A 27,591-nucleotide genomic window follows, 5' to 3' on the forward strand; every position below is an offset into this window, starting at 1 on the left:
CAAGGATGGTGCCAGGAACCAGCAAAGTGATACATCTAGGTTAGCCATGTCAAGCATTTTCCAGTCCCCAAGAAGGTTTCATATGGTCAGCATGTGGGCCAGGGGATGCACATGGTTGTCCTGCACTTGCCCTCTTCTGTCCTCTTTGGGTGATTTGTCCCACCGAACTACCTGGACCAGTTTCCCAGGGAGCATGCTATGAAGGAGGCCATGATCCCACCCTCCTGTCCGCCACCATTTTTCCTTTGCTGAACCTTCATCAGGGCTCACACTCCACTGCTATAAGCCCTTATACCTCTGGGGTAGACACTAGCTAGTCACAAACTGGCTTCAGTTCTCCAAAGGCATCACTTTACATTGCTACCCTAGCCCTGGACTTTCAGAGCAAAGAGAAAAGGCAAAATGTAGACAAGATGAAACTTTGAAGATCAAAAATTCAGACAAGGGGGCCGGAGAGATAGCATGGAGGTAAGGCATTTGCCTTGCCTGCAGAAGGACAGTGGTTTGAATCCTGGATCCCATATGGTCCCCAGAGCCTGCCAGGAGCGATTTCTGAGCATAGAGCCAGGAGTAACCCCTGAGGGCTGTGGGGTGTGACTCCCCTAAAAAAACAAAAACAAAAACAAAAAAATGCAGACAAGACTGTGGGTAGCCATGTTGCCTAGACGATAAACAGTTCACCTCCAGTTCCCAGGGATCAAGGCAGTTATCAAGATCCTCAATAAAATGAAGCACAGAACTTCATTGCAGACATTTCTATGCTCTTACTTATTCAATTTCCTAAGCTTGTCCTTGTTTTGTTGCTGGCTTTTCTGCTTTCACAAAGACATTTTGTCCTAGGTGATGAATGATGATGTGTATAAGACTTTGATTTCACAACAGCCTATAGAGAATTTCCACATAGCAATTTAACCTGAAGTTAAAACTGTCTGCGACAGTGGGCACAAGGTGTATTTCAGGGATTTTGAAACCCAGTAAAGGGACCAAGTATAGTTTTGTTCTTTCACAAAAGGAGGTTTCTTAAAGAGGAGTAAAATAAGGAATAAGCAAATAACTGAACTCTAAAAGAGGTCTCTTAAAAAGTTCTCTAAAAGAGAACTTCTGAATCAGTTTAACCTAAGAATCAGTTTTGAAAGTATTTAGCAAAATCAACTGATTTAAAATATCAGAAACTTCACCAAAAAATAAAATAAAATAAAATATCAGAAACTTCAATATTCAGAGAAAATTTGAGGTGAAGCTTTTTTAAAAATTAATAAATCTTTTAAAGTCTTAGAAACTATTACATAAAACCTATGAATATGTAAATCTATATTTTATTCTTCAATAATTTCCTTAGAGTACAACTATGCATGTCTGAAAGTAGCAGGATCTCAAAGATATTTTTTCAGAAATTAAATAACAGAAAACATCCTACTAACTTTTTTTTAGAACCATACAGGTGGTGCTCCAAACTAAGACTTTGTGTTCAGGAGCTACTACTCCTGGTGCTCTAGGTAGCATATATATGGTACTGGAATTTGAAACAGGATTATAGCCACAGCAGTCCACTAGGCAAATGTCTTAACCTCTCTCCAAGCCCCACCCTTCTGACTTTTGCAATAGTTCAGTTTCTGATGTCACAGTGACATCAAAATTCTGTTAACTTAAAATCCCCGGACATTAATAAAAAATTCTTTTCAACAATATGCTACATTCAAATAATTAAACTAAACTCGGCTGAGTTCTTTAAAACTAGATCATACCTCTTACACTAGCAGTCCATGGGGCAAATGGGGTAGCTATGGGAATCATGCTGGGAACAGGGGTGGAGGGAGGACTACACTGGTGGTGGGAATGGCCCTAATTCATTGTACCTTAAATTTTACTGTGAAAAACTTGTAATTTACTTTGATCACAATAAAAATTCTTTTTAAAAAAGGGGGCCTAACTCCAAAGTAACAAACAACAACTCTTACACCTCAAATATAGGATTGGTTCACTGGAGGAAACCCAAACTTGAATGATTATTACCTATATTAAAAAAAATTTATTAGAAAATAAACTAGGTCATACTCGGTACTTTCTGCAAATGAAACGCAAAAAGTGTTTTCCTTTTATCTACCAAGAAGAAAATCCTAATATACAAATCACTACTTTCAAATGGCCTTATTTTATTACATTGTGTTTTGAATGAGCTAGAGCAATAGTAGGGTTGACCAGGGTTCGATCTCTGGCATCCTATATGGTTACCTGAGCCTTCAAAAAGTAATTTCTGAGTACAGCTATATTTCTGGGATTTTAAAACCCTGTAAAGAAGGTCTGGAGAGATTGCATGGTGGTAGGGTGTCTGCCTTGCATGCAGAGGGATGGTAGTTCGAATCCCCACATCCCATATGGTCCCCTGAACCTGCCAGGAGCAATTTCTGAGCATAGAGCCAGGAGTAACCTCTGAGCACTGCCAGGTGTGACCCAAAAACCAAAATTAATTAATTAATTAATTAATTTTTAAAAAGTTAAAAAATAAAAATAAAACCCAGTAAAGAGAACCAAGTACAGTTTTTAGTCAGAAGTAATCCCTGAATGATACCAGATGTGGCCTCAAAACAAGAATAAATTGTCTTTAAGTATTAGGGTAAAAGGATGGCCATTAGCCTCTAACAAAAGCCTTTGTAGATATAACTATACTCTTTCTTATAAACTTAAGTTCATATGGTTATTCCTTAATATAAAAAATAAAATTGAATGAAGATAACGAAAAGAAAAAAAAAAGACAAGAAGAGAGAAGAAAAAAAAAAAAAGAACTAATTCAGCCTTTTTTTTTCCCCCCCAAATTTGATAGAATTAGCTGGAAATAGAACTTGACTGGATGGTTCAACCAACCAGAAACCTGTGGAGAGAAACCTGTACTGTGAAGAGCAAGGAAGTTATCTGTGTAACAGAAGTGTAATAGATACTAATTATCTATTATCTATGAGATCATTTAGAAGTGATCTAATTATCTGTGCAAGAGAATACAGAAATTAATTCCAAGACACAAAGAACAATGAAGAAAGTTCCAAGGCACAAAGCATTGAAAACTAAAGTCTATTCTAAACTGAAGAAGAGAAAGCATTTTATTCTGAGAGAAGATAAAAAGTGGCTTTAAGGGTCCAGAACACAGGAAGAGAATACTGAATACTAGTACATATACTGTACATTAGGTGGGCAAGTTTTATACCTCCAATAACCACTAGTTACATCATCTGGTGTGGCCCAATACAAGTTAAAATTTTTAAAAAAGCAAAAAACTACACCTAACACAAGTTGTGGAAAAGACAGATAGTACTTAGAAAACTTAAAAATATTGAAGGGGAAAAAAAAGGCTATTCTCCTAGGTACCAGTTTATAGCATTTGTTATTCTCATTTACTTTGCCCTAAACTGTTATTTCTTTTAAAATGGAACATAAGGACTGATTTGGAGTCTTTTCTTCTAGCTTTCTTGCCTATTTGGGGCCTTTTAAAGCAGTTAAGAAAAAAACATAGAAGGAAATGTGTCACCTAAAAAAAGAGCCCCGTGTGGAGCCAGAGCAACAATATAACAATATAGTGAATAGGACAATTTAACTTACGCAGCTGACCCTGTTTAGATCCCTGGCACCCATATGATGCCCCAAGCCCATCAGCTTTGACTTCCTTGAGTCCAGAGCCAAGAGTAAACCCTGAGCTCTGCTGGGTGTGGCCCAACCTCCCCAATGAGATAGAGGGACCCTGTGGTCCTCATTGCTCTTTTATTATACATATTATAATTCTGTTACACCGGTGGCCAACACCCCCTAATTCATTAGAATGCTTTCAGCTCTCACTCAAATCTGTAAAATACTCATAACAGCCCCTAAGTTGATAAGAATTCCTTTAGCCCTCACCCAGATCTACAATGATGTCAACTTAAAAACTTCATGGTACTAGAGCATATGACAAACTCAGACAAGTGGGTATGGGGTGGGAGGGCAACAACAAGTCTTTGATGAACCTCAAGATATGAGTCTGTACAACTTTACTAGTAAATGAAGAAAAAGAAATGGATCAATATTTAGCAATTATGAAGAGGTGAAATCGACATTTCAACACTGGGAATTCCACTCTTCTGGTTCTCACCATCCTCATGCAGAATTATAGAGGCTACAGAGTCTAACATTTTCAGTGGCTTAAAATCTGATTTTATTTTTATGAGCAAAACAGAATCTAAAATGAATTAGGAAACTTGGAAGTCCAGACTGAGATACACCTAAAAAACTTTCAGTTCTTTTATAAATTCTAGATTTCCAATACAATCATCTGGGAAATCTCTAGCAGAGCTTCCAAAGGAGCAACAAAAGACTTGAGAACTAAAAAATAATTTAGAAACGTCACACAATGATTAACTGCATTGACACAATGATTAACACAAAAAATTAACTGCATCACACATCGCATATATTTAATAAATATGTGTGTATCTGACTCATATCTCCCACAATGTCCATAGATGAGAATTAAGCAAAATTTTCTCTGCATTTTTAACTTCCCAGTTTAAATGGTCCATCCTCCCTAGATGAGAATTTATCTAAATAAACAGAGGAAAAAAGTGATTGATAACTCAATCTTACGGAGATGACTTGAGAAGAAAAGAAATGAAACTGAAACCTGAGAACATTAGCACTGTGCTTCTGAGCCCCTGTAAGTGGGAACTGTTTGAAAATACAGTAATCTGTCAGCAGTCAAGATTACAGAGCAACAATGGTTTGGAGATAAAGGTTTATGTTTATGCCCCCAAATTAAAAAAACTTAAAAACAAAAAATTGTGCCAGTGGTTCCTAGTCCCAAAACAAAAACAATAAACCTTCTAGAGTTCACTGATGAGAAAGAGAATATATATTATATTATTTGATACATATTAGATGTAAGAGAAAATGTATATAATCCTCTTAGTGCATTTTATATAGGTTATGATTACAGATAGGTATGTTCCTACTTGCAAAAATGTAACAAGTAAAACTACACATGAAAAATACTTTTTTTTTTTTTTTTTGGTTTTTGGGTCACACCTGGCAGCGCTCAGGGGTTGCTCCTGGCTCCATGCTCAGAAATCGCCCCTGGCAGGCACAGGGGGCATAAGGGATGCCGGGATTCGAACCACAGTCCTTCTGCATGAAAGGCAAATGCCTTACTTACCTCCACGCTATCTCTCCAGCCCCCCCCCCAAATACTTTTATGCCAAAATAAAATCTGGTTAGAAAAGTTTAACCAGAGGTGCAATTTGGATAACTTAAGAGAAGTGCAAGAAAATGATTTTAATCTGTAACTCTTCCCCCAGCCACAAAAGGTACTTGTCACAATGGATTTCAAAAGTATTAATTGACTCCCCCAATGAGGCCTAGCTCCTAAAAAAAAAATAAATTAAATAGAAACACTTGTAGTTCTAACGTGGCTTGGAAGTAGATACTTTCTAGCATTTTTTCACCTAATGGTTATCATTCCTCCGCCCCCAAACTCCCACTTTCTACAAGAGATGTATCTTGCCAATTGCAGAAACATGGTGAATACTTGTCATAAATAGAACTGCTAAGAATGGGAACAGACTACTACATCACTACGGTTCTGTGTCCTTATGCAGTGAGCCACTCTGGTATATTCTGAAAAAGCTTTCACATTGTATCTAATATATGTATTTCTTTGAGAGTTGCTGTGCATGAACAGATCAATCTGTGTTCTTTCAACAGCACTGAAAAATTTTAAAACCTACACATTAAATGGATGGATTAATAACATTAAGTCCACCACAAAATTTACTTCTAGTGATTTTCAACCTGAGATGATTGAATGACTGAATGATGATGTTTTTTAAATTTCTAATGCATATCACTTGCGTTTTAATATGGTATAAAAGGGATATAATACAATGCAAATTGTGTGTGGGGGGGGGAAGAGGGCGAGGATTCAAGGTTTACTCTGTGCTCAGTTTACTCATATATCTGTGCTGAATGGACTACTAGTGGTACTCAGGGGACCAACTATGAAAGGGTTGGCCTTATCCAAGGCAAATGCCTTAGCCTGTACTATCTCTCTAGTATTAGAGACATATCCAGATTACATGTAGACAGTTTTGATACCAGTACATATCTACAATCCTACAATCAAAATCAAGAGAAGTGTATTCATCACTCCTATAGGTTTCCTCAGAGTTCTTTCCCTCTCAATCTTTTCTCAGCTACTCAGGTAATCAAGATTCTGTCTTAAATATTAACTTGCATTTTCTATTTATAGATTAGATAATAAATGTATTCCAGTATGGGACTATAGTTTTATGTACTCCATTTGTCTAATTTCTTTCACTGGACACAGCTGCTCTGAGATTTATCTCTATGGGGCATCAACAGTACATTCTATTCTACTCTTCAGTGCTATCTCATACTACAGACATACCTTAATTTGCCTCTCCATTCACCAAGGGAAGCTTTGGGCTGTATCCAGTGTTGTACTAGTATAAATAAAGATGCCTGAATGTCTATGAACAACATTTTATATTACTATGAGCATTCACTTCTTCTAAGACTGTATGTTCTGATGATAAGATCTGTTTGCATTTATCCTTTTAAAGCAAAATGTTTTCCAAAGTAGTAGCACCCATTTACATTTCTACTAGCAATGTCCAACACAGCCATTTCCTCTACACTGTAGTCAACAAATGATATAGAGACATTCTAATATGTGTGTAATGATTCTAATTTCCACTAATTCAAATGATGTTAACTATCTTTTCATGTGCTTCATGTTCTCTATTTTCTTTTTTTTTAAATAATTTTATTTTGACCAAAGTGGATTACAAATCTTTCACAGTAATGTTTTAGGTACATAGTGACATTGAATCAGGGGCATTCCCACCACCAATGTTGTCCTCCCTCCACCCCTGTTCCCAGCATGCATCCCATATCGCCTCTCCTTTGCCCCCCCCCCCCGGGCTGCTTATTTTTGAACTGAAAAAATGTAGACATAAGTATTTTTTTCAAATGCAATAACAAACATTTAATATTTTCATTGTTAAAACATCTATTCCAATCTTTTCCCATTTAGGGGACAAGGCAAAGTTTGTACCACACTGGGTAGTTCTCAGAGGCTAACTGTACTTTTAGTGCTTTGAGCAGGAATTATATCTGGCTGTCACTCCAGAACAAGGATTAAGGCATTTGTCTTATAAGCTACTGACTCTAATTTGATCTCTGGCACTGCAGAAGTGATCCCTTAGCACAGAGGCAGGAGTGATCCAAACTCTCCTACCCAATTTAATAAATATTTTTCAAAAAGAAATACACATTAGAGGTCCAGAATGATAGCACAATGGGTAGGGTGTTTTATCCCTATGTTTAAGTTAGAAATAATATTATACTGTATTTCTCTGATTATGACTAGCAGCTTCATTTTCTTCAAAATATGCTCAGGTATTTGTCTTTCCCATGGTTTTCAGATTGCTTATTATATTTTAAATTTTCTGTTCCTCCCTCCCTTCTTATTATTCTTTTTTTTGGGGGGGTCACACCCAGTGACACTCAGGGGTTACTCCTGGCTATGCGCTCAGAAATCGCTCCTGGCTTTGGGGGACCATATGGGACGTGAGGGGATAGAACCACGGTCCATCCTAGGTTAGTGCAGGCAAGGCAAATGCCTTACTGCTTGCGCGACTACTCTGGCCTCCCTTATTATTCTTTGGTTTCTCCTTACTATCCATTCAGAGCACTTTTTTTTTTTTGAGCCACACCCGGCGTTGCTCAGGGGTTACTCCTGGCTGTCTGCTCAGAAATAGCTTCTGGCAGGCATGGGGGACCATATGGGATACCAGGATTTGAACCAACCACCTTTGGTCCTGGATCGGCTGCTTGCAAAGCAAACGCCGCTGTGCTATCTCTCCGGGCCCTCAGAGCACTTCTTAAAGAGATGAGAGAAGTTCTGTACCTGTTCCCCGTCTTACATTTTCTCTCACACTTAAGTATTACTTTCACAAAACACTCTAAGGAAATTCCCTAGCTTAATCTTAAATTTCATTACTTTAGATCTGCTGTGTCAACTGATGTTTTTATTTAAAATTGTGATGTCAAATTTTAATTTGCCAAGTCTGTATTCTGAACACAAAACCTCCCTCCCTTTCTCTAACTACCTTCCTCCGAGGACTCAGTAATCTGTAAATTCTTAAATATTTTTCCCTTTTTACTGTGATAGGGGAGCCTTTCATTCCTGATATTGATTCTCCTCACACTGCAGTAAGTTGTGATTTGATGGTTATCCACTGTCTGAGAATCCTTTTATTTAGTGATGCTTGTTTCCACTGATACATAGGGGGAAATTGATTATCTCCTTCCCTCTCCCTCTCATCAGTGTTTGTGTGTGCGCACACGTGTATGCATAGATATGTGGGTATACATGTGAACATGTGAGAGTGAATGAGCATGTGTGGGCTTTGATATCCACCTGGAAGTCCGCACATTACTGGGGCACTGCCTGACTCTCTGATTCTAGCACCCACACTCAAGGATTTAGTTTGCAGGTAAACACAGCTGCTATCCGCTACTTAACACTTGGAGAGAAGAAAAATAAAGGCATAGATCCAATTGTAAAGCCCCAATTAATAACTCTGATAAGCTACCTGATTAATAGTTCTGATGAACTCCCCTTCTAGTTCATGTTTCCATTGTCTGCACATCAAGTTTTGTCTTGCTTTCCTGTCTTTATATTACTGATTTAAATCTACTTTGTTATAGACCTATAAGTGTCTGTATTCTGACTTTTGGGGATCATTTTATGAGATTTTTGGTAAAAAATGAAGAATTGACTTAAAAAAATCAAGCTTTGATTTTCAATAATAAGGACTTCACCTATTTGTAATTAAAATGTAACTTTATGTGTTAAATCCTTCACATTATTTCTTACAGTAATGTCACATAACTAACAGAGAATTTGAAAATTAAAATGATCAAGCATCTTGAACAGAACTGCAATACCCTTGAATCTTAAAAAATTAAAAAGAAAAAATTCATGAGGCATCTAAATAAATGTAACAGTTCTACTTTGTTTCATCAGTCCTATGTTGTCCAGAAGTATCAAAGAATCATTCGAGACTGGTTAAGTAATGAATTACCACATATATTACCTCTTAAACAATTTATTGTTAAACTGTTGCTCCAACTACAGGAACGTAGTGACATTATTTCTAGAGAACTTTTATAGTTGTTATCATAGTTATGACCAACACCACTTTCCCATCATAATATCCAAAGAAATGAGCTCAAAGGATTCCATTGTGTATACATGCATACACCTGAGTATGTCAGGGCAAAGATTGCTTCCTGAGGGCCTGGCATGAAGAAAGCATTCATTAAATGTTTACTGAAATGAATTCAACAATAACAACAAGACAACAGTTTGTTCTTAAGGGACTCACATTACTCTAGTTTCTTGGGGGGCATAATATGGCAAATTTTTCTTTCTTTGTGAATCTCCGGGATAGACCAAGTTCACTGTCACCTCCATGACTTTTATCCCATTTGTTCCTTTTCCTAGAATATCTTTTTCTTGGTGAAGACTTTTCTGTTCTTTTTTTTTTTTTGGGGGGGGTTTAGGAGCCACACCTGATGGCACTCAGGGTTTACTCCTGGTTCTGCACTCAGAAATCACTCCTGGCTTGGGGGACCATGTGGGATGCCAGAGATCGAACCTATGTCCATCCTGGGTTAGCCACATACAAGATAAACGCCTTACCACTGTGATACCACACAGTGATAATTGCACCTAGTACACAATAATCTACAGTATTTCCCATACCAGACTTCCATGCTTCCCAAAGGAATTAGCACAGGATGACAACTTTGTTAGTCTTCATTATTTGATACATGATATTCTCGCGTGTACCAAAACTCTAAAACTTATCAAAATTTCTACTTTACTAAGTATATAATTGAGGAGGTCAGGGTTAAAGGCAAATAGAGAAAATAATGCACAATAATCCTGCCCAGTTGTTAGAGAAGACTCTTTGATTCCTAAGGACCAAAGAACATTAGGTAATCTGAGTTTCAAGTAAAAATAGCAGGAGAGAGAGAGAGAGCAAGAGACAGACAGAGATAGGGAGGAACAGAGAGAGAGACAGAGAAAGTACAGGGATATAGGCTGTTGCTTGCATGTGGCCAACTCTGGGTTGGAACTCTTGCAATTCTGCCAAGTTAAATAAATAAATAAATAAATAAACAAACAAATAAACAAACAAACAAATAAATAAAATAGCACTAGATATGCTGTACCACACAGAAGAACAAACAGAATTTTCAGATGTCAGAAGGGAAAAGCAGCTTTGGGGGAGAAAAAGTGCCTAGTCCACTACCTTGTAGCTAGTTTCATTAGAGGGAACTTGTCTCCTGGCTTCCATACTATTGTTACAATACCATGTGAAACCAAATACCTAATGAAAATTTGCTGCAGTTGTGGTGAAGCCTCTAAGAGAAACAGAAATCCCCATTTTTTGTGAGGACTCAAAAATAAAGCTAAGTTCTCTGCACAAATGTTCAAAGAGGAAGCTTGGTAAAACTGGAAGATTAAAAAAAAAAAAGAGCCTAATTGCCCTTAAAATAAAGCCCTTAAGATATTTACATTACTTAATATGTAAGAGGTTGATGACATCCCTGCTGCAAAGGGAAATATGGGGTATTTAGAGGCCAGGAAAAGTCATTTCTAGGTGATTCCACATGTGACTTTAGTCTTAGAAGAAGGGGATTTGTTAAGTATTGAACTATGACTGAGAAGACAGATTTACTTTATTTTATTTTCTTAAAATTTCCTAGGGCATTTCTCCAGAAGAAAACAAAAATTAAGGTCAGGTCTACATCAGCCAGTAACAGACTTCAGGGCTCTGAGATTCATTTATTTGGCTCTGTTGACTGCTTGGCTCAGTTTTCCCTGAGCAAGTGTAAAACGCGCTTGAACACCACCACCCCGGGATCCTGTTCAACCAATTCAGATAGCCGTGGCCTTTTAATTCACATCCAAGTGACTTGGCACTACACCAATATTATTTCCCCTAGTAGAGCATACGACTAAGTGAGAAAGTACACAGTTTAGGGAGCCAGGAGGGAACTAGTGCTCCTATTCCAGAAAGGCCTGGTTCTTTTCCTAGTGAAGGAAACTAGATCAAGAAATGTCAACCTCTCAGTGTTACCTATCATGCTAAACACACAACTATAAAAGGAGAATTAGTAGAAATATCACTATTCTCAAGGCATCGCTCTGAGAAATTTTAAGCAATTTAGCTTTTCTTTTCCAGCCCAATCCCTAGGGAAATAAATTGTGATGATTTATTAAAACTTACATCTTACAGATAAGAAAACAACAAGAAGTTCAAGTGCAGAGGACAGAGTAGCTTGAAACTACACTCTACTTGCTGAAATTCTTTTCTTCCTTCTAAGTGTACAATATATATGAATGCAGGTGTTTACCTCTGCAGCTGGTTGTCTTAAGCATGCTCATAGGTGTTCTGTGCAACTGGCGTGCTCAGGCCCCCACTCTGTACTCATCTGTGCCTCTGCCAGGTTAGGGGCACCTCTCCACTTCTCCATTAAAAGCCAGTTCAGAGAGGTCAAAAATGGTCTCCTAAAAGGCAGTGTTGCCATCTCCTATAAAAGCAAGGTTACTATGCACTTTCACTTGTGTCATAAAGCAATCTGGCCATAAAATCTTCTTCAATACATTTTATTGGCTTAAATTGTCTTGATTTCTCCTGTCTCTGTGCTTTAGCCATTCTCTCAGAACTGATGACTACATTTAACACGTGGGTATTTAGTGAAATTTTTTATTTCAAGTCGGACATGATCATGGAATGCACAGGGAATAATCAGAAGAGAGAATTTTGTCTGTGCATCAGAAACAAATCAAAGAGCTCATCTTCCCTCTGAAATAAGATTTATTGAAAGGCGATTTTGAAACAAAATGCATTCCTTCAGTGGGAAACAGTGCATGGGCTGGGCACAAACAAAGTAGACAGAGAAGTCAAACCAAGCAGGCACTGTGGGCCCATGGTTGCCTGCCAACAAGTCTGTCCTGTACAGTTACTGGAAAAATTAAGAAATGCAAGTAACCTGGACAGATTAACAAGCCCCGAAGACAACTCGCAGCATACAAAGAAACAGCACCTTTCACTAAGAAGAGGCGTACTCCTTCAGGCAAACAAAGAAACAGGACAAAGTCAACATCTGTTTCATATAACAGCTTGGCTGCTGAAAGATGCAACCTTTCAAAAAAAAAATGGCTTAGCTGAAAATCCTCAAAAATCATTCCATCACTATTGCACGGGATAAAGGAAAGGGGTAAATGATCCCAACTTGCACTTTCCACACAACCCTCACCAGCTTCTGCAAAAAAAAAGCAATACTGCCTTTTCTTTAGAGTAGAAAAATGAAAGTGTGCACACATATACAAAAAAAATCTTCATGAACTTTATAATTGACAACTATCAGCAATAGAAATAGTAAGAAAGAAAGAAAGAGAGAGAGAAAGAAAGAAAGAAAGAAAGAAAGAAAGAAAGAAAGAAAGAAAGAAAGAAAGAAAGAAAGAAAGAAAGAAAGAAAGAAAGAAAGAAAGAAAGAAAGAAAGAAAGAAAGAAAGAAAAAGAGGGAGGGAGGGGGGAGGGGGGGAGGGAGGGAGGGAGGGAGGGAGGGAGGGAGGAAGGAAGGAAGGAAGGAAGGAAGGAAAGAATGAATGAAGGAAGGAAAGAAAGAAAGAAAGAAAGAAAGAAAGAAAGAAAGAAAGAAAGAAAGAAAGAAAGAAAGAAAGAAAGAAGAGAAAGAAAGAAAGAAAGAAAGAAAGAAAGAAAGAAAGAAAGAAAGAAAGAAAGAAAGAAAGAAAGAAAGAAAGAAAGAAAGAAAGAAAGAAAGAAAGAAAGAAAGAAAGAAAGAAAAAAGAGGAGGGAGGGGGGAGGGGGGGGAGGGAGGGAGGGAGGGAGGGAGGGAGGGAGGAAGGAAGGAAGGAAGGAAGGAAGGAAGGAAGGAAGGAAGGAAGGAAGGAAGGAAGGAAGGAAGGAAGGAAGGAAGGAAGGAAGGAAGGAGAGAGAGAAAGAAAGAAAGAAAGAAAGAAAGAAAGAAAGAAAGAAAGAAAGAAAGAAAGAAAGAAAGAAAGAAAGAAAGAAAGAAAGAAAGAAAGAAAGAAAGAAAGAAAGAAAGAAAGAAAGAAAGAAAGAAAGAAAGAAAGAAAGAAAAAGAGGGAGGGAGGGAGGAAGGAAGGAAGGGAGGGAGGGAGGGAGGGAGGGAGGGAGGAAGGAAGGAAGGAAGGAAGGAAGGAAGAGAAAGAAAGAAAGAAAGAAAGAAAGAAAGAAAGAAAGAAAGAAAGAAAGAAAGAAAGAAAGAAAGAAAGAAAGAAAGAAAGAAAGAAAGAAAGAAAGAAAGAAAGAAAGAAAGAAAGAAAGAAGAGAAAGAAAGAAAAGAAAGAAAGAAAGAAAGAAAGAAAGAAAGAAAGAAAGAAAGAAAGAAAGAAAGAAAGAAAGAAAGAAAGAAAGAAAGAAAGAAAGAAAGAAAGAAAAAAGAGGGAGGGAGGGGGGAGGGAGGGAGGGAGGGAGGGGAGGGAGGAGAAGGAAGGAAGGAAGGAAGGAAGGAAGGAAGGAAGGAAGGAAGGAAGGAAGGAAGGAAGAGAAGGAAGGAAGGAAGAAGGAAAGGAAGAAGGAAGAAGAAAGAGAGAGAAGAAGAAGAAAGAAAGAAAGAAAGAAAGAAAGAAAGAAAGAAAGAAAGAAAGAAAGAAAGAAAGAAAGAAAGAAAGAAAGAAAGAAAGAAAGAAAGAAAGAAAGAAAGAAAGAAAGAAAGAAAGAAAGAAAGAAAGACAAGGGAAGGAAGAAAGACAAGGGAAGGAAGAAAGACAAGGGAAGGAAGAAAGGAAGGAATTCCCTATGTTCCCTATTATTTCCTCCCTAAGATTTTCTAAGTTTCTCAAAGTCAACTGAGAAGATAAAACTGCCAGAGAGTATGGCTGTACAAGGGAGTGAGACAACAATTTCACAATCCATTGTTAGCATGTACGAGGCACAAAGCAAGTCCTCTGACAAATTCTATCAATAGTCTAAAATTCAGTGAAGCAAAGAGAGCTGGGATGTCACCATCACCATGAGGGGGGGGCCACTGTTGAAAACTGCAAAATGCAGCTGCATCAATGCCAGGGCCACAGAATGAAAATACCTATGCCAAATAGAAAGGGAAAGAAATTAAAAGACACTACAGAATTCAGGAGAAATCTGCAGACAGAAGGAAAGATTATAAAGTGTAGTGAGACCAAAACACTTATCATTTACTCCTGCGAAGTGTCCCAAATATGCCAGGTGGCAAAGAGACCAATGAGCTCCCTTCCTGTCACTCCCTTCCAGATCAACCCTGAGGAGCAAGGGCATGACCCCTCATGACCCAAAGGAAAAAGTAAGGCTGATGGGATTGGTACTGTTTTTAGATTGTGGTGAAACTTTATGGAAATGTATTGGAAGGGGAGGAGAAATCAGAGGAATAAAGGTATAATTATATGTATATAAAATCATAATTAACATTTTATGTTAAATATGGGCTAAGCTTTAAGTATATTACATACATTAAGCAATTCAGTCCTCACAAAGATGAAGGAACATTGGAACTATTATTTCTATATTTTACAAATAAGGAAATTGTGGACAGAATGGCTGGGCTTTGAAACTAGCCACAAGAAAAAGGCACCATTATTGAAAGATTGTCTTTCTTGGATCCTGGCTATGTATCTTGCACAGATTCCAGAGGAATAAAAATAATCCAGAGCAAGCCAAGCAGATAAATTATGTACAATTAAAGGAGAAAGAACATAAGATTCATTATGCAAGGGAAAAAGTTTACTGAGCATTATTACAGATGGCTAGAATAGAGACCAGAACTCACACTTAACCTTGCATGAAGGTATTTAAAACAATCCTTTCAGAAACAAAAGGGACTGATCTAGAAGTGTGTTCTAGAACTGTAAATCAGAAGATTTGACCTTAATTAAGATGGAAGCATAGGGGCCAGCGAGGTGGCGCTAGAGGTAAGATGTCTGCCTTGCAAGCGCTAGCCAAGGAAAGATCCCGACCCCGGTTCGATCCCCCAGCGTCCCATATGGTCCCCCTAATCCAGGGGCAATTTCTGATTTCCTAGCCAGGAGTAACCCCTGAGCATCAAATGGGTGTGGCCCGAAAAACAAAAACAAAACAAAACAAAACAAAACAAAAAGAAAAAAAAGATGGAAGCATTAAGGACACAAGTCTTCCCAATTCTCCGTTTCTAGTCTGTGCAAGGAATGCTGCTCACAGCACAAAGCCAAAACTACCAACAAGCTCTAGAACTTCACCTCATGTCTAAGAAATAAATAATTGTTGCTTAAACAACTTGGCGGGGGTGGGGGGAGATAATGATGTTATGGAAACAGATTCTAGATTGGAAAGTAGAGTTAAAATTTTGATTCAGAAAGCAATCTTGAAGAAACCAGTAAAAAGAAATGTGCTATTAGTAATGAGTGAGAGAAAGAAACAAATGATAAAAGCTGCTGCAACAATTAGAGGCTAAGTCATGAGCAATGAGCCAGTTGTTTGTGGACTTTTGTTGTTTTTACTGTCAAGTTCCACATCCAGAGGTGCTTTGGAGTGTACTCTGAGCACTACACAGTAGTAGGAAATCAAACTTGGGGCCCCAGCATGCAGAATATGCACTCCAGCCCCATGAATTATCAGCCCAGCCCAATGATCAACTTATCAATACATTATTCATGAAAAAATAACAACAGATGAAGATTAAATTGTTCATGAACAATTAAAAGCAGAATTAGATAATATATACATACGAAATGATTCACTGTAGAACATACTGGTAAGAGCAAGCTCTCAGACTGAGTTTCCAATTCCTTTTCCAAACAAACAATTCTGGTTTTTGGGTCATACCCGGCAGTGCTCAGGGGTTCCTCCTGGCTCCATGCTCAGAAATCACCCCTGGCAGGCTTGGGAGACCATATGGGATGCTGGGATTCAAACCAATGACCTTCTTCATAAAGGGCAAATGCCTTACCTCCATGCTATCTCTCCGGCCCCGCCAAACAAACAATTCTGGCTAAGACATTGTATGGTTGCATCTGGCGGTAGCATGTCTCATTGCTAATAAGACAATATCATATATTCTCTAGGAATGTGACAGCAATAATGAAATGAGAGTGTGAGGAGAAAAAAATGAAAGACAAAATTTTACAAAAGAAGGTGTAAAGTTCCAATTTCACAGAGAAAAAAGAGCAAAATTTCTGCACGTGTGTGTGTACACATCATGTTGCAGGGTTGGTTTCATACTCAAAACAGTGGGAAAAATATTTGCCTTCCATCCTACCAGGCTTCACTGATAATGTCCATTCTGTTTTGTTCCTTACTTTGTTCTTTTATTATTACTTTTTTCTTTTCAACATCACTGCTTTACAAAAACTTGCTAATTTCAGGAATTGGGTGGCAGTATAGCAGCTGATCTGGGTTCAATCCTTGGCATCCCATATAGTTCCCTTAGAATCTTCAGGAGCACAATTCTTAGTGTAAAGGTGAGAGTACTGTAAAGCCCTGAGCACTGCTGGGTGCACCTCCCCCCCCCCCAAAAAAAAGAAAAAAAAAACCCACAAATATTTATTGTTATAAATATTTCCATCATGAAGCATCATGAGTTCCTAGAAGATATGTTTAGCATGTGCTTAAAATAAACTTTTATTTCCAAATCCTGGAATCATATTTGACATATCTTTGCTAGAATACACAGATATTAGGGAAAGATGTAGGAGAAAATCAATTGAGTGCAAATAAGATATTTTAGTATAATACATAACACAGAGCCTCATAAAAGAAAAAACTAAGAAGAAAGAATACATAAAGCATAATCTACATATAAACTGCATTATATATATATACACAAAAACATTTATCAGATTTTTATGATCACCAATGTGATTTTCATTTAGTTCAACTCATTTGGGCACTGTTATATCATTCCACTCTATTTCTTCATGAGACCATTAGCACAATATCATGCCTCTTCGAATCCAAAGAACTGAGATTACAGTGGTCCTCAAACTACAGGACACATATTGTATTTGTTCCCATTTTGTTTCTTCACTTCAAAATAAGATATATGCAGTATGTATAGGAATTTGTTCATAGTTTTTGTTTTTACTATAGTCCGTCCTCCAATGGTGTGAGGGACAATGAACTGACCCCCTATTTAACAAGTTTGAGGACCACTGTGACTTTAAGGATATACAGAAGGAGATGAAAAGTCCTAGTATATCCCAAAGGGATAGAGAAAGGAGTTGACTAGGAGGAGGCATTTAGACAAACTCCTGAATGAATTCTAAGACAGAGGATTAAGCAAGCCACACTGCAACACAGTCCTGAATTTCAGTATCTACTTTTTTCTGAACTTCTTGAGTTTATCTTATTATTTCAGGTATTTACCTTGGATTAACTGAACTGATTAACTTATCTTCTGAGCAGCCATCTATTAGTAAATAAAGAGTTAAGATCATCAGAGCATGGACCCTAAAATACTCAGCTCATCTCTCTTGTGATGATGTCTTATGTCCTTCCAAAGAAGGTCATCACAAATCATAACCTCATGACAGAAAAAAAGGAATTAGTAAATGAATCACAAGGAAAATAACATTCTCTAGAGTTCTTTTATACAAGCTATACAAGATTAAAAAAATTAGGTGTACTTAAAAAGTTGCTTTCCCCTCACAACCTGAGAATTGGCCATAAGCCAAAAGGTCCCTATCATTAACCTGGAACCAATGTAACTTTTTCAATCCCTAGAGCTCTATCTGCTATCAGTATCTCTCATCCGAATCACAGAATAGGCAAAAACTAAAATGTCACTAACAAACCCAGAACATATCTATCTCCATTGTAATTTCCACATCACCAATTGTCTGGGCTTGTATCTTTAATCAAAATTAAACCTGGGGCCGGTGAGGTGGAGCTAGAGGTAAGGTGTCTGCCTTGCAAGCACTAGCCAAGGAATGGACCGAGGTTCGATCCCCCGGCATCCCATATGGTTCCCCCAAGCCAGGGGCGATTTCTGAGTGCTTAGCCAGGAGTAACCACTGAGCATCAAACAGGTGTGGCCCAAAAAAACAAACAAAAAAAATTAAACCTTACTTGGAAACAAATTGGTTCCTGTCTTACAAATCTGACATCCTCTAATTTATCTTCTATTGTTCTAAGTTTCAAGGAGCAGAATCAATGGCATAGAATCAAGGTCATTAAAAAATGTTCACCTATTTCAATTTTCTAGATATATCTAACATTTATATCAACCAACAAATAACTTATAACGAAAGCCTTACTAACAATTTAAGTTTCTTACAACTGGAGATTTTTAAATAAGCTTTGTTTTCTAGCTTAGTAATAATATCAAGTACCAACAATATTTAAAACAACAGAATTCTCCGATTATATATTTTGTTTAATGGATTTCTACAATATGTTCTCTGACTTGACATTATAGTAAATGAGAAACAAGCAATAAAACAATAACAATAACAACAAAGATTTAATATTCAACTGAAAGGACAATTCCTAAAAATTCTGCATGAATATTCTTACAAGAGCATTAAGGTCTTCTGATTTTAATAAACAATATGAGAAAATCTAAAAAACTTAGTGAAAAATCAGAATTGATCAATCACAGTTGTTTTGAAATACTAATGTCATAAAAGTATGAAAATAGCTGATACGATTCATAAACAGAGTAATCTTATACTGGATATAACTCTCTAAATACCAGCAAATATTATTGTCTTATTTTAAATTATTTTTATTTTATAAAAATAAGAAAGCATAAAACTTTATTAAAATAGCATTAAGTATGTTTCAATTTTACCAAGCTAAAAATAGGTCAGAGTTAGAATATTAAAATAACTTTAAAATAAAAGGCAAGGTCAATATCACAAAGTGATCAAAGAGATAGAAGAAAACCTTCTTCTAAGTCATTAAACTCACCAAAATCATATTGTACTCTAGAGCACTTACCATTTTCCTGCACCATTAGAGAATTTAGTAGGTTCACTGAATTGACTGATTTCTTTGTTAACCTATTTACATGGGTTAAGACCCTGACTGACATAAAACACAACTCAAAAATCCCAGACAGAGAATGTAATGAAAGACTGAGTGATGTATAGTTTGGGGTACAGCCTATCCAATAAATGTGCTTGGCCAGCAAAGAACCCATTGGAGAAGATTTATTATAGGAAAAAATACATGCTCAAAAGATCTAATACAATAAAAGCTGCAATCGACATAGAAACTACACTAAAGTTCAATTTTTTATGATATGTAATTATAATGTATCTTTCTATAAGTTTATTAAAATTATCTTAGAAATTTTTCATTCAAAAATAAAATTTGAGGGCCCGGAGAGATAGCACAGTGGCGTTTGCCTCGCAAGCAGCCGATCTAGGACCAAAGGTGGTTGATTCGAATCCCACTCCCGGTGTCCCATATGGTCCCCCGTGCCTGCCAGGAGCTGTTTCTGAGCAGACAGCCAGGAGTGCCCAAACACCAAAAAAGATTTAAATTAAATTAAAAAAAATAAAATTTGCAAAGGTAAAAATAAGAGTATAGTGTATAAAATGAAATTAGTGTATCATACTTTAATTCCTAGAAATTAAAACAAAATTTACATTACTTAAAACCAAAAACAACCTTTAAAACATATAGATAAGGAATAATATTTCCAAGAAATATATTATCTAGAAAAAATTAAAATGTGTTACCTAATAGAAAAAAGTCATACTTTAATTAGAAGACATGCATTAAAATAAAAGTAATAAAAATTAAAGCCAGTCATAGGATATATTTTTAAATAACATACCTCCAAGTTCTTTTACATTCAAGATGGCATTCTGAAATGGTACAGCTTTTATACTAAAACCTACAATTAAAGAACAAAAACATAAAGTATCAGCAATTTACCTTCCAAAAATGCACAAATGGTTTAAATTTCCTCTTGTATAAGAATTAACTGAATCTTTTCATAATTCTAATTTACAATAGAAACCAATCATTCCATGCTAAATTTATATAAAATTACAAACTTCAATATTATCTTATTTACCTGGTAAATTTTATCAACTGGAAGAAATTTTGGAAATGTAACTATACTTATGCATCTAATTATTGGTGGGTGAAGATGGAAAGAGGTATTCATCCCTTTGTGGTACTCAAGATTTTCTTCTGGTTCTGTGCACAGGGGAGCATATATGGTGACAATGATTCAACAAGTATTGGCCACAAGCAAAGCAAGTGACTTATCCTCTGTACTATTTCTCAGGCCCCATTAAATAAAATTAACTTTCACTTAGAACTCTTGAGATTAAAGAACCAAAATTAAAATATTTTAGAGGGGCTGGAAAGATACTATCATGGGTAGGACTCTTGCTTTACATGCAGTTGACCTGGGTTTGATCCTCAGCATCCACCAGATCCCCAAAGTCCTGCTAAGAGTGACCCTGAGTGCAGAGGAATACCAAAAAAATGTTTAGAATTGTATAGTATTTAAATCATGTTTTCCTTAAACAGGCATACATATTTCTTCACAGTACAATAATACTTATGCCAAGACAATAATCTTATAATGCATGAATAAATCACTACTATTATGTGTAGAATATAATGTTATAACTAAATGTATGAAAAGCATATTAAAAAGTTGTCTTAAAAATACAACTATTATCACTGACCTGAACATATCAGTTCATAAGTTTTAGCATATAAGTATTTTAGAAATAAGTGTGCATATATTTACATACTTGCAAGTATATACACTAAGTATTTTTTAAAGAAACCACAAGAAACTGAAACTAATCATTATTTCCTAGAAAAACTGAGGAAATAGGGGCTGAAGAGATAGCACAGCAGTAGGGCATTTGCCTGGCATGCAGAAGGACGGTGGTTCGAATCCCAGCATCCCATATGGTCCCCCAAGCCTGCCGGGAGTGATTTCTGAGCCAGGAGTAGCCCGAGCACTGCTGTGTGTGACCCAAAAACCAAAAAAACCACCACCACCAAAAAAAAAACAACAAACCCTGGGTAAATAGAGGTCTTCATAAATGATTCCTTTATTTCATTGGGAAGTATAACTACATACAAATTAGTCTTTTCCAATCAAAAGCCCTTCTAATTTTGTAATTATTATTTTTGGGTCACCCAGAATTGCTTAGAGAACACTTGGGTTAAGAGCTCAAGGGTCATTCCCAGGCAGTATTCAGATGACTATACAGGGGATTACAAAGCATATATTCTATCCTTTTGAGTTATCTCCCTGGCTCTAAAAGTATTCTAATTTTCAAAAGTCAGTTCATTCTGAAGTTTCCCAGTACCCGAAGGATTAAGGACAACTGATTACATGAGATTACAAAATAAATAAAACAGTCTCTTTTTCAAGAAATGATAGACAAAATCACAGTGAAGAAAGACACTGAAATACTTTTCACCTGAAGTCAGTCATATTAAGTGCCTAGAAAGGTTTAAAAAAATGATATACAGTCTGATGTGGAAAGCCAGAGCAAAAGCACAGCAAGTAGGCTGCTTGCTGTGCATGTGGCCAGCCTGGGTTTTTGGCACCACAAATGATTCCCCGAGCACTGCCAGGAACAATTCCTAAGCACAGAGCCAAAAGTAAGTCCTGAGCAGTACCGGGTATGCCCCCCACCAAAAAAAAAAAAAAAAAAAAAAAGTTCTGATGTAGATAAGAATTTATTTTGCTTGGATTTTTTCACTTATTAAATAAATTTCATGTATTGAATAAAGGAAATACTATGTGCCCTTTTATTTATATATTTTGAGGAGAGATTGGGACCATACACTGTGGTGTATGTGGTGATGCTCAGAGAACCATGTGGTACCATGTGGATCAATGCACTGAGGTCTTCCATATGCAAAATAATCCTTTACTAACTACCTCTCTAGTCAGTGAGCCTCTTCACATACTACCCTTTTTAAAATTTTTGTTTTGGGGCTACATCCTGCTGCATTCAGGTGTCACTCCTGACTCTGCACTCAGAATTCACTCTTAGCAGGTTCAGGGGCCCCTACAGAATGCCAGGGATCAAACTTGGGTCAGCCATGCACAAGGCAAATACCTATCTTGCTGTGCTATCACTCTGGCCCTAAAACTACTCTTTTAATATTCTCACCAATATATAAGATAGTTGTACACCATTCCATGACTTGAAGACTTTATACAGTTCCTTTCATTTAAGGAAAGTAAATGCCAGGAGTCAAACAGAAGTAAGTTAAAATAAGTTATGGCTGTGGGTAGTGTACTAACACCATTTTTCCTCACCAATAAACTTGGAAAACATGGTATATAGTTCATATTTTTGGAGACAAGAGAGATAAAGCAGAAGTAAAGTACCTGCTGTGCACATATTTGACCTGGCTCAATACCCAGGACCTCATGTGGTATCCCGAGTTCTGCCTGGGGTGAATTCTGAGCAAAAAACCTGAAGTATTCCCTCAGCACAGACAAGTGTGGGTCCCCCCCGCAAAAAAAAAAAAAAAACAATAAATACACCTTGTCAAAGTATCAGGTACAAATAACCATACAATATGTGACTTATGGCACTGCATTTCAATTGGTACTTTATTATTGATGATGTTTTATCTGCTAAACTACATATTATGCTTAAAGAATGACATCTTTTGTACTCATTTATAAATCTTACCAATGAAGTGGAGCTATAAATGTTGCCACCAAATTAAAAGGACTTTTTTGGAGAGGTATAAATGTGAAAAATTGAAATGTTCACTATAAACTGGATTGACTATAAATTTTCCCAAACATATTATTCTCATATGAGTTTAATGCAGATTAATTTAGCCAATACAATATCATGGCTAATGATGCATGTGGCCATTAATTCTTAGTAAAATAGCAAGAGGAATGAAGAGGCAACCTCATGTGGCTGAAACAATGGCAGGTACCAGAGTCTGCAAGAAAACCTCTCCAGGTGTCTGGCCTCTGGGAAATTAAAGAAAATCAGTGCCAATCACAATACTACTTCTGGCACTCAAATTTGCCTGCAGGAAACTTGGATACTTGAATACATCTACCTGCCTCACAGTAGTGTTATATGGATTAAAAGGCAATGATTGTGAAATCCTAAAATTAAAAGCCCTATGCAAATGCATAACAGTTTATTAGTGGTTATATTCAGTGCAACCCAATTTTGCAGAAAAATGGGACAGGCCCCAACTATGAAAAAGAAATAGTTCTGAAGCTCACCAGTAATGTTTAATCTACTTCAGTGCTTAAATGATGACAATACACAGGCACCCAAAGGAAAATCCTTCTAAAAACTGTCAAATCGTATGCAAAATAAAATATTTAATATATTTATTAATCTAACAGGCAGATTATATCAGGTATAATTCTTTTTCTAAACTTAATTTTATGTTATTGAAACCATTGTGATTTACAAAGTCCTTCATAGCTGTGTTTCAGACATACCATTAAGGGCCAATCCCATACCAATGTCGACCTCCCTCCAACAATGTTCCCCAAGTGCCTCTAATATCAGACCCCCACGTCCCCATTTTAAATTTAGATTGTTAAAGTTTGGATCTCTTGATTCCATTGTTGTTGCCTTTAGCTTGGATATTTAGTTTTGTCCCTTTTTAACACCATCAACAAACCTGAGACCATTTGGCCCCTGGACCCCGTTCTTTCATATTTGTATTTCTTCTCCTCCACTCAATTTCTTTCCTTCTCCTTGCTATACTCTGGATACAAGGGTGTCCGAGACAACTCCCATTTAATTCACTGCATTTCTGCATGCAGTTATTCTAAATGCCCCTGATTCAATGTCATTATGTGCCTAAAATATTACTGTAAAAGATTTGTAATTTACTTTGGTCAAAATAAAAATTATTTAATTAAAAACTATGATTGCATATTTCCTTGCAACTATGTAGTATTCCATTGTATTTATGTACTACATCTTTATAATCCACTCATCTGTTGTTGGACATATAGGTTGATTCCAAGTCTTAGCTATTGTACAATAAATAGTGGTGTGCATACATCCTTTTGGATGAGTGTTTTTATGTCCTGGGGATAAATACTAAAAAGAGGGATCACTGGGTCATATGGCAACTCAATTTTGAGATTTTATTTTACTGAGAACCCTCCATATTGTTTTCCATAGGAGTTGGATCAAGCAGAATTATCAACAGCAGTGGATGAGATTTCCTTTCTCACCACATCCCTGCCAACAGAGATTGTTCCCAATATTTTTGATATGTACCATTCTCACTGGTAAGATGATATCTCATTGTTGTCTTGATTTAGATTTCCCTAATGATAAGTGATAAGCATTTTTTCATGTGTCTATTGGCCATCTGTTGGACTTCCTCAGAAGTGCCTGTTCATTTACTTCCTCTCCTGATTTTTAATGGGGTTTTTAGGTTTTGTAGAGATAGCCTTTGTAAGTACTTTGTATATCCTTGATACTAAACCTTTATCTGATATAGTAAGTGCAAAAATTTTCTCCCAATCAGTTAGCTCTCTTCTGGTTTTAGCCCATGTTTCTTTTGCCATACAGAAACTTTTTAGTTTGATGTAGTCTTATTTATCCAGATATGATTCTATAATTCTTGCCATTGGCATCTTATAATTGAAGACTTCTTTGAACTAATTACCATAGATACCTGGAGTGTTTGCTATGTTTTCCTCAATGAACTTTATGCACTCAGGTTTAATCTCAAGGTCTTTAATCCACTTTGACTTTTTGTGTATGAGGTGTGAGGTATGAACTGATCTTTAATTTCTTACATGTGGTTATGCAATTGTTCCAACACCATTTGTTAAAGAGATGGTCTTTATTCCATTTCAAGTTCTTGGCTCCTTTGTCAAAGATTAATTTACTACATACTAGGGAGGTTGTCACTGGCTATTCTATTCTGACCCATTGGTCTGAAAGGTTGTCTTAGTTCCAATACCATACTGTTTTCATCAATATGGCTTTGTAGTAAAGCTTTAAGTTACATAATGAAAAGCATACTGGTTTCTTGCTTTTCAATATGGATTTGGCTGTACTAGGTCTTTTATGGTTCCACACAAACCCTGTAATTGATTGTGCTGTGTCTGAATTTGAATAGGGATTGCATTGAATCTATATAATAGTTTATCTAAGCTGGTCATTTTGATAAAATTGATTCTTCCACAATCCATGAGCATGGCATGGAATGTTTTCCCATTTCCTTAGATCTTCAATTTCTTAAGTGTTCTGAAAATTTCAGGGTATAGATCTCTCACCTCTCAATAGGTTGGTTCCTAGGTACTTAAATTTTTTGGACACTATTTTAAATGAGATAGACTCTTTAATCTCTTTCTCCTCTGAGTTATTTGTATAAAGAAATGCAATTGTCTTCTGTGTTTTGACTTTGTACCCAGCCACTTTGTTGTACTGGTTTATTATTTCCAGAAGCTCTTTTTTGTAAACTAGGGTCTTCGATGCATATAATCATGTAATCTGCAAACAGAGACAGTTTGACTTCCTTTTTCAATTTGGATTCCTTTGATTTCCTTCCCTTGTCTAATTGCTATTGCTAGGATTTCTAATACTACATTGAATAAGAGTGGAGACAGTGGACATCCTTGTTTACTGCCTGATCTTAGTGGAAATGCTTTCAACTTTTCGCCATTACCCAAACACAATCATGTATGTAATCAAGGTGTTTAAGTAAAAAAGAAAAAATATATACATATATATATAAAGAATAATATTGGGGGCCGGCGTGGTGGTGCTAGAGGTAAGGTTCCTGTCTTGCCAGCACTAGCCTAGGATGGACCGCGGTTCGATCCCCTGGCATCCCATATGGTCAAGCCAGTAGTGACTTCTGAGCACATAGTCAGGAGTAATCCCTGAGTGTTACCGGGTGGGGCACAAAAACAAAAACAAACAAACAAACAAAAAGAATAATATTGGCTGTGGGCTTTTTATAGTAGCTGTTAGTATCTTTAGGAAGTTTCTTTACATACCTATTTTGCTGAGGATTTTAATCATAAATGGGTGTTGGAGCTTGTCAAATGATTTCTCTGCACTAACTGATATGGTTATGTTGATTTTTATCCTTCTTTTTACTCTTGTGTATGATGTTGATTGATTTGTGTATATTGAACTATCCTTGCATCTCTGGGATGAAATATACTTGGTCATGATGTATAATCTTTTTGATATGTTGTTGAATTCAGTTTGCTAAGATTTAGTTAAGAATTTTTCATCAGGGGCCAGTGAGGTGGGGCTAGAGGAAAGGTGTCTGCCTTGCAAGCGCTAGCCAAGCAAGGACCACAGTTAGATCCCTGGTGTCCCATATGGTCCCCCCAAGCCAGGGGCAATTTCTGAGTGCTTAGCCAGGAGTAACCCCTGAGCATTAAATGGGTGTGCCCCCCCCCAAAAAAAAACAAAAAAAAAAAGAATTTTTCATCAATATTCATCAGTGAGATTAATCTATAGTTTTTTCTTAGTATCTCTGTCAGCTTTGGGAATGAGCATGATTTTAGTGTCATAGAAGGTATTAAAGAGAATTCCCATCTCTGATATTTTAGAAGAGTCTAAGGATCAATGGTAGTAGCTCTTCTCTGAATGTCTGATAAAACTCATCTGTATGCCAGGTATGGTTCTTAATTTCTGCACAGACTAAAAATAAAAGAGTACAAAAACATCATCAAAGGTTTATGCTTTTTAAGCAAAGCAATTAATTTATAGGTATGAGATGTTTCTTCAAAGTATTCATAAATGTTCTCTTTCCAAAGAGAATACAAGTGACTAAATGCATACTGTAAAGATGTATGCAATCTTCCATTCTGCAGGTTTTATACTGTCTTTTGAGCATAGCTGTATAAATTAATGTCCAGAGACCAAGATTATCAGTCTAGAAAATAATGTATAAAAACTGAAAGCTTGTATATCTCTCAAGTAATTTTAAGTGTTTGAAGGATTATAAATGAATTATAAAAAAAATTAAATTCACCCTTAGGGTACACCTACAGTGCAGTAAAGAATAGTAGCTCCATTTTACTCCTTTACATAGGATTGGGAAATTAATATTATATAAAAGTTATTATTACAAATTAATACATAATAACATCTGAAATAATATTATATGAAGAGGACAATTAATAGATTTAGGGAAACAATAATAATTTGATAACTTCAAATTATCAAAAGATGATCACATATGGTTACTATGAGGAATAAAAACCATCAGATAGGGGACTAGAGAGATAGTACAGTAGGTCACGTGCTTGCCTTGCAGATGGCCTACTGGAGTTCAATTCCCAGCTTCCTATATGGTCTCCAGAGCACTTCAGGAGTAATTCCTGAATGCAGAATCAGAATTAATCCCTGAGTATTGCTATATGTGCCTCTGCCACCAAAAAACGTCACCGGATCGATTGGGCTCTAAACCAATTACACCTGAGCTTACATTCTGGCCATACCATTTTTTTAACTGTTTAATTTTAAGTTACTTGACTTACCTATGCTGTTTCTTCCATTGT

At 36.6% G+C, this 27,591-nt stretch overlaps 1 protein-coding gene across 2 annotated transcripts in view; it reads right to left on the reverse strand.

Moving 5' to 3' along the window:
- ARL15 (ADP ribosylation factor like GTPase 15) overlaps window positions 1-27,591 on the reverse strand; it is a 468,816-nt gene that overhangs the window by 270,912 nt on the left and 170,313 nt on the right. For both annotated transcript variants that reach the window (XM_049768137.1, XM_049768136.1), the window contains one exon: window positions 19,900-19,959. In XM_049768137.1, coding sequence (XP_049624094.1) covers window positions 19,900-19,959 — 60 coding nt within the window. The remainder of the gene's footprint in view (window positions 1-19,899; window positions 19,960-27,591) is intronic.

This window comes from Suncus etruscus, chromosome 2 (genome assembly GCF_024139225.1).
Source record: "Suncus etruscus isolate mSunEtr1 chromosome 2, mSunEtr1.pri.cur, whole genome shotgun sequence".
In the NCBI taxonomy this organism is placed as follows: Eukaryota; Metazoa; Chordata; class Mammalia; order Eulipotyphla; family Soricidae; genus Suncus; species Suncus etruscus.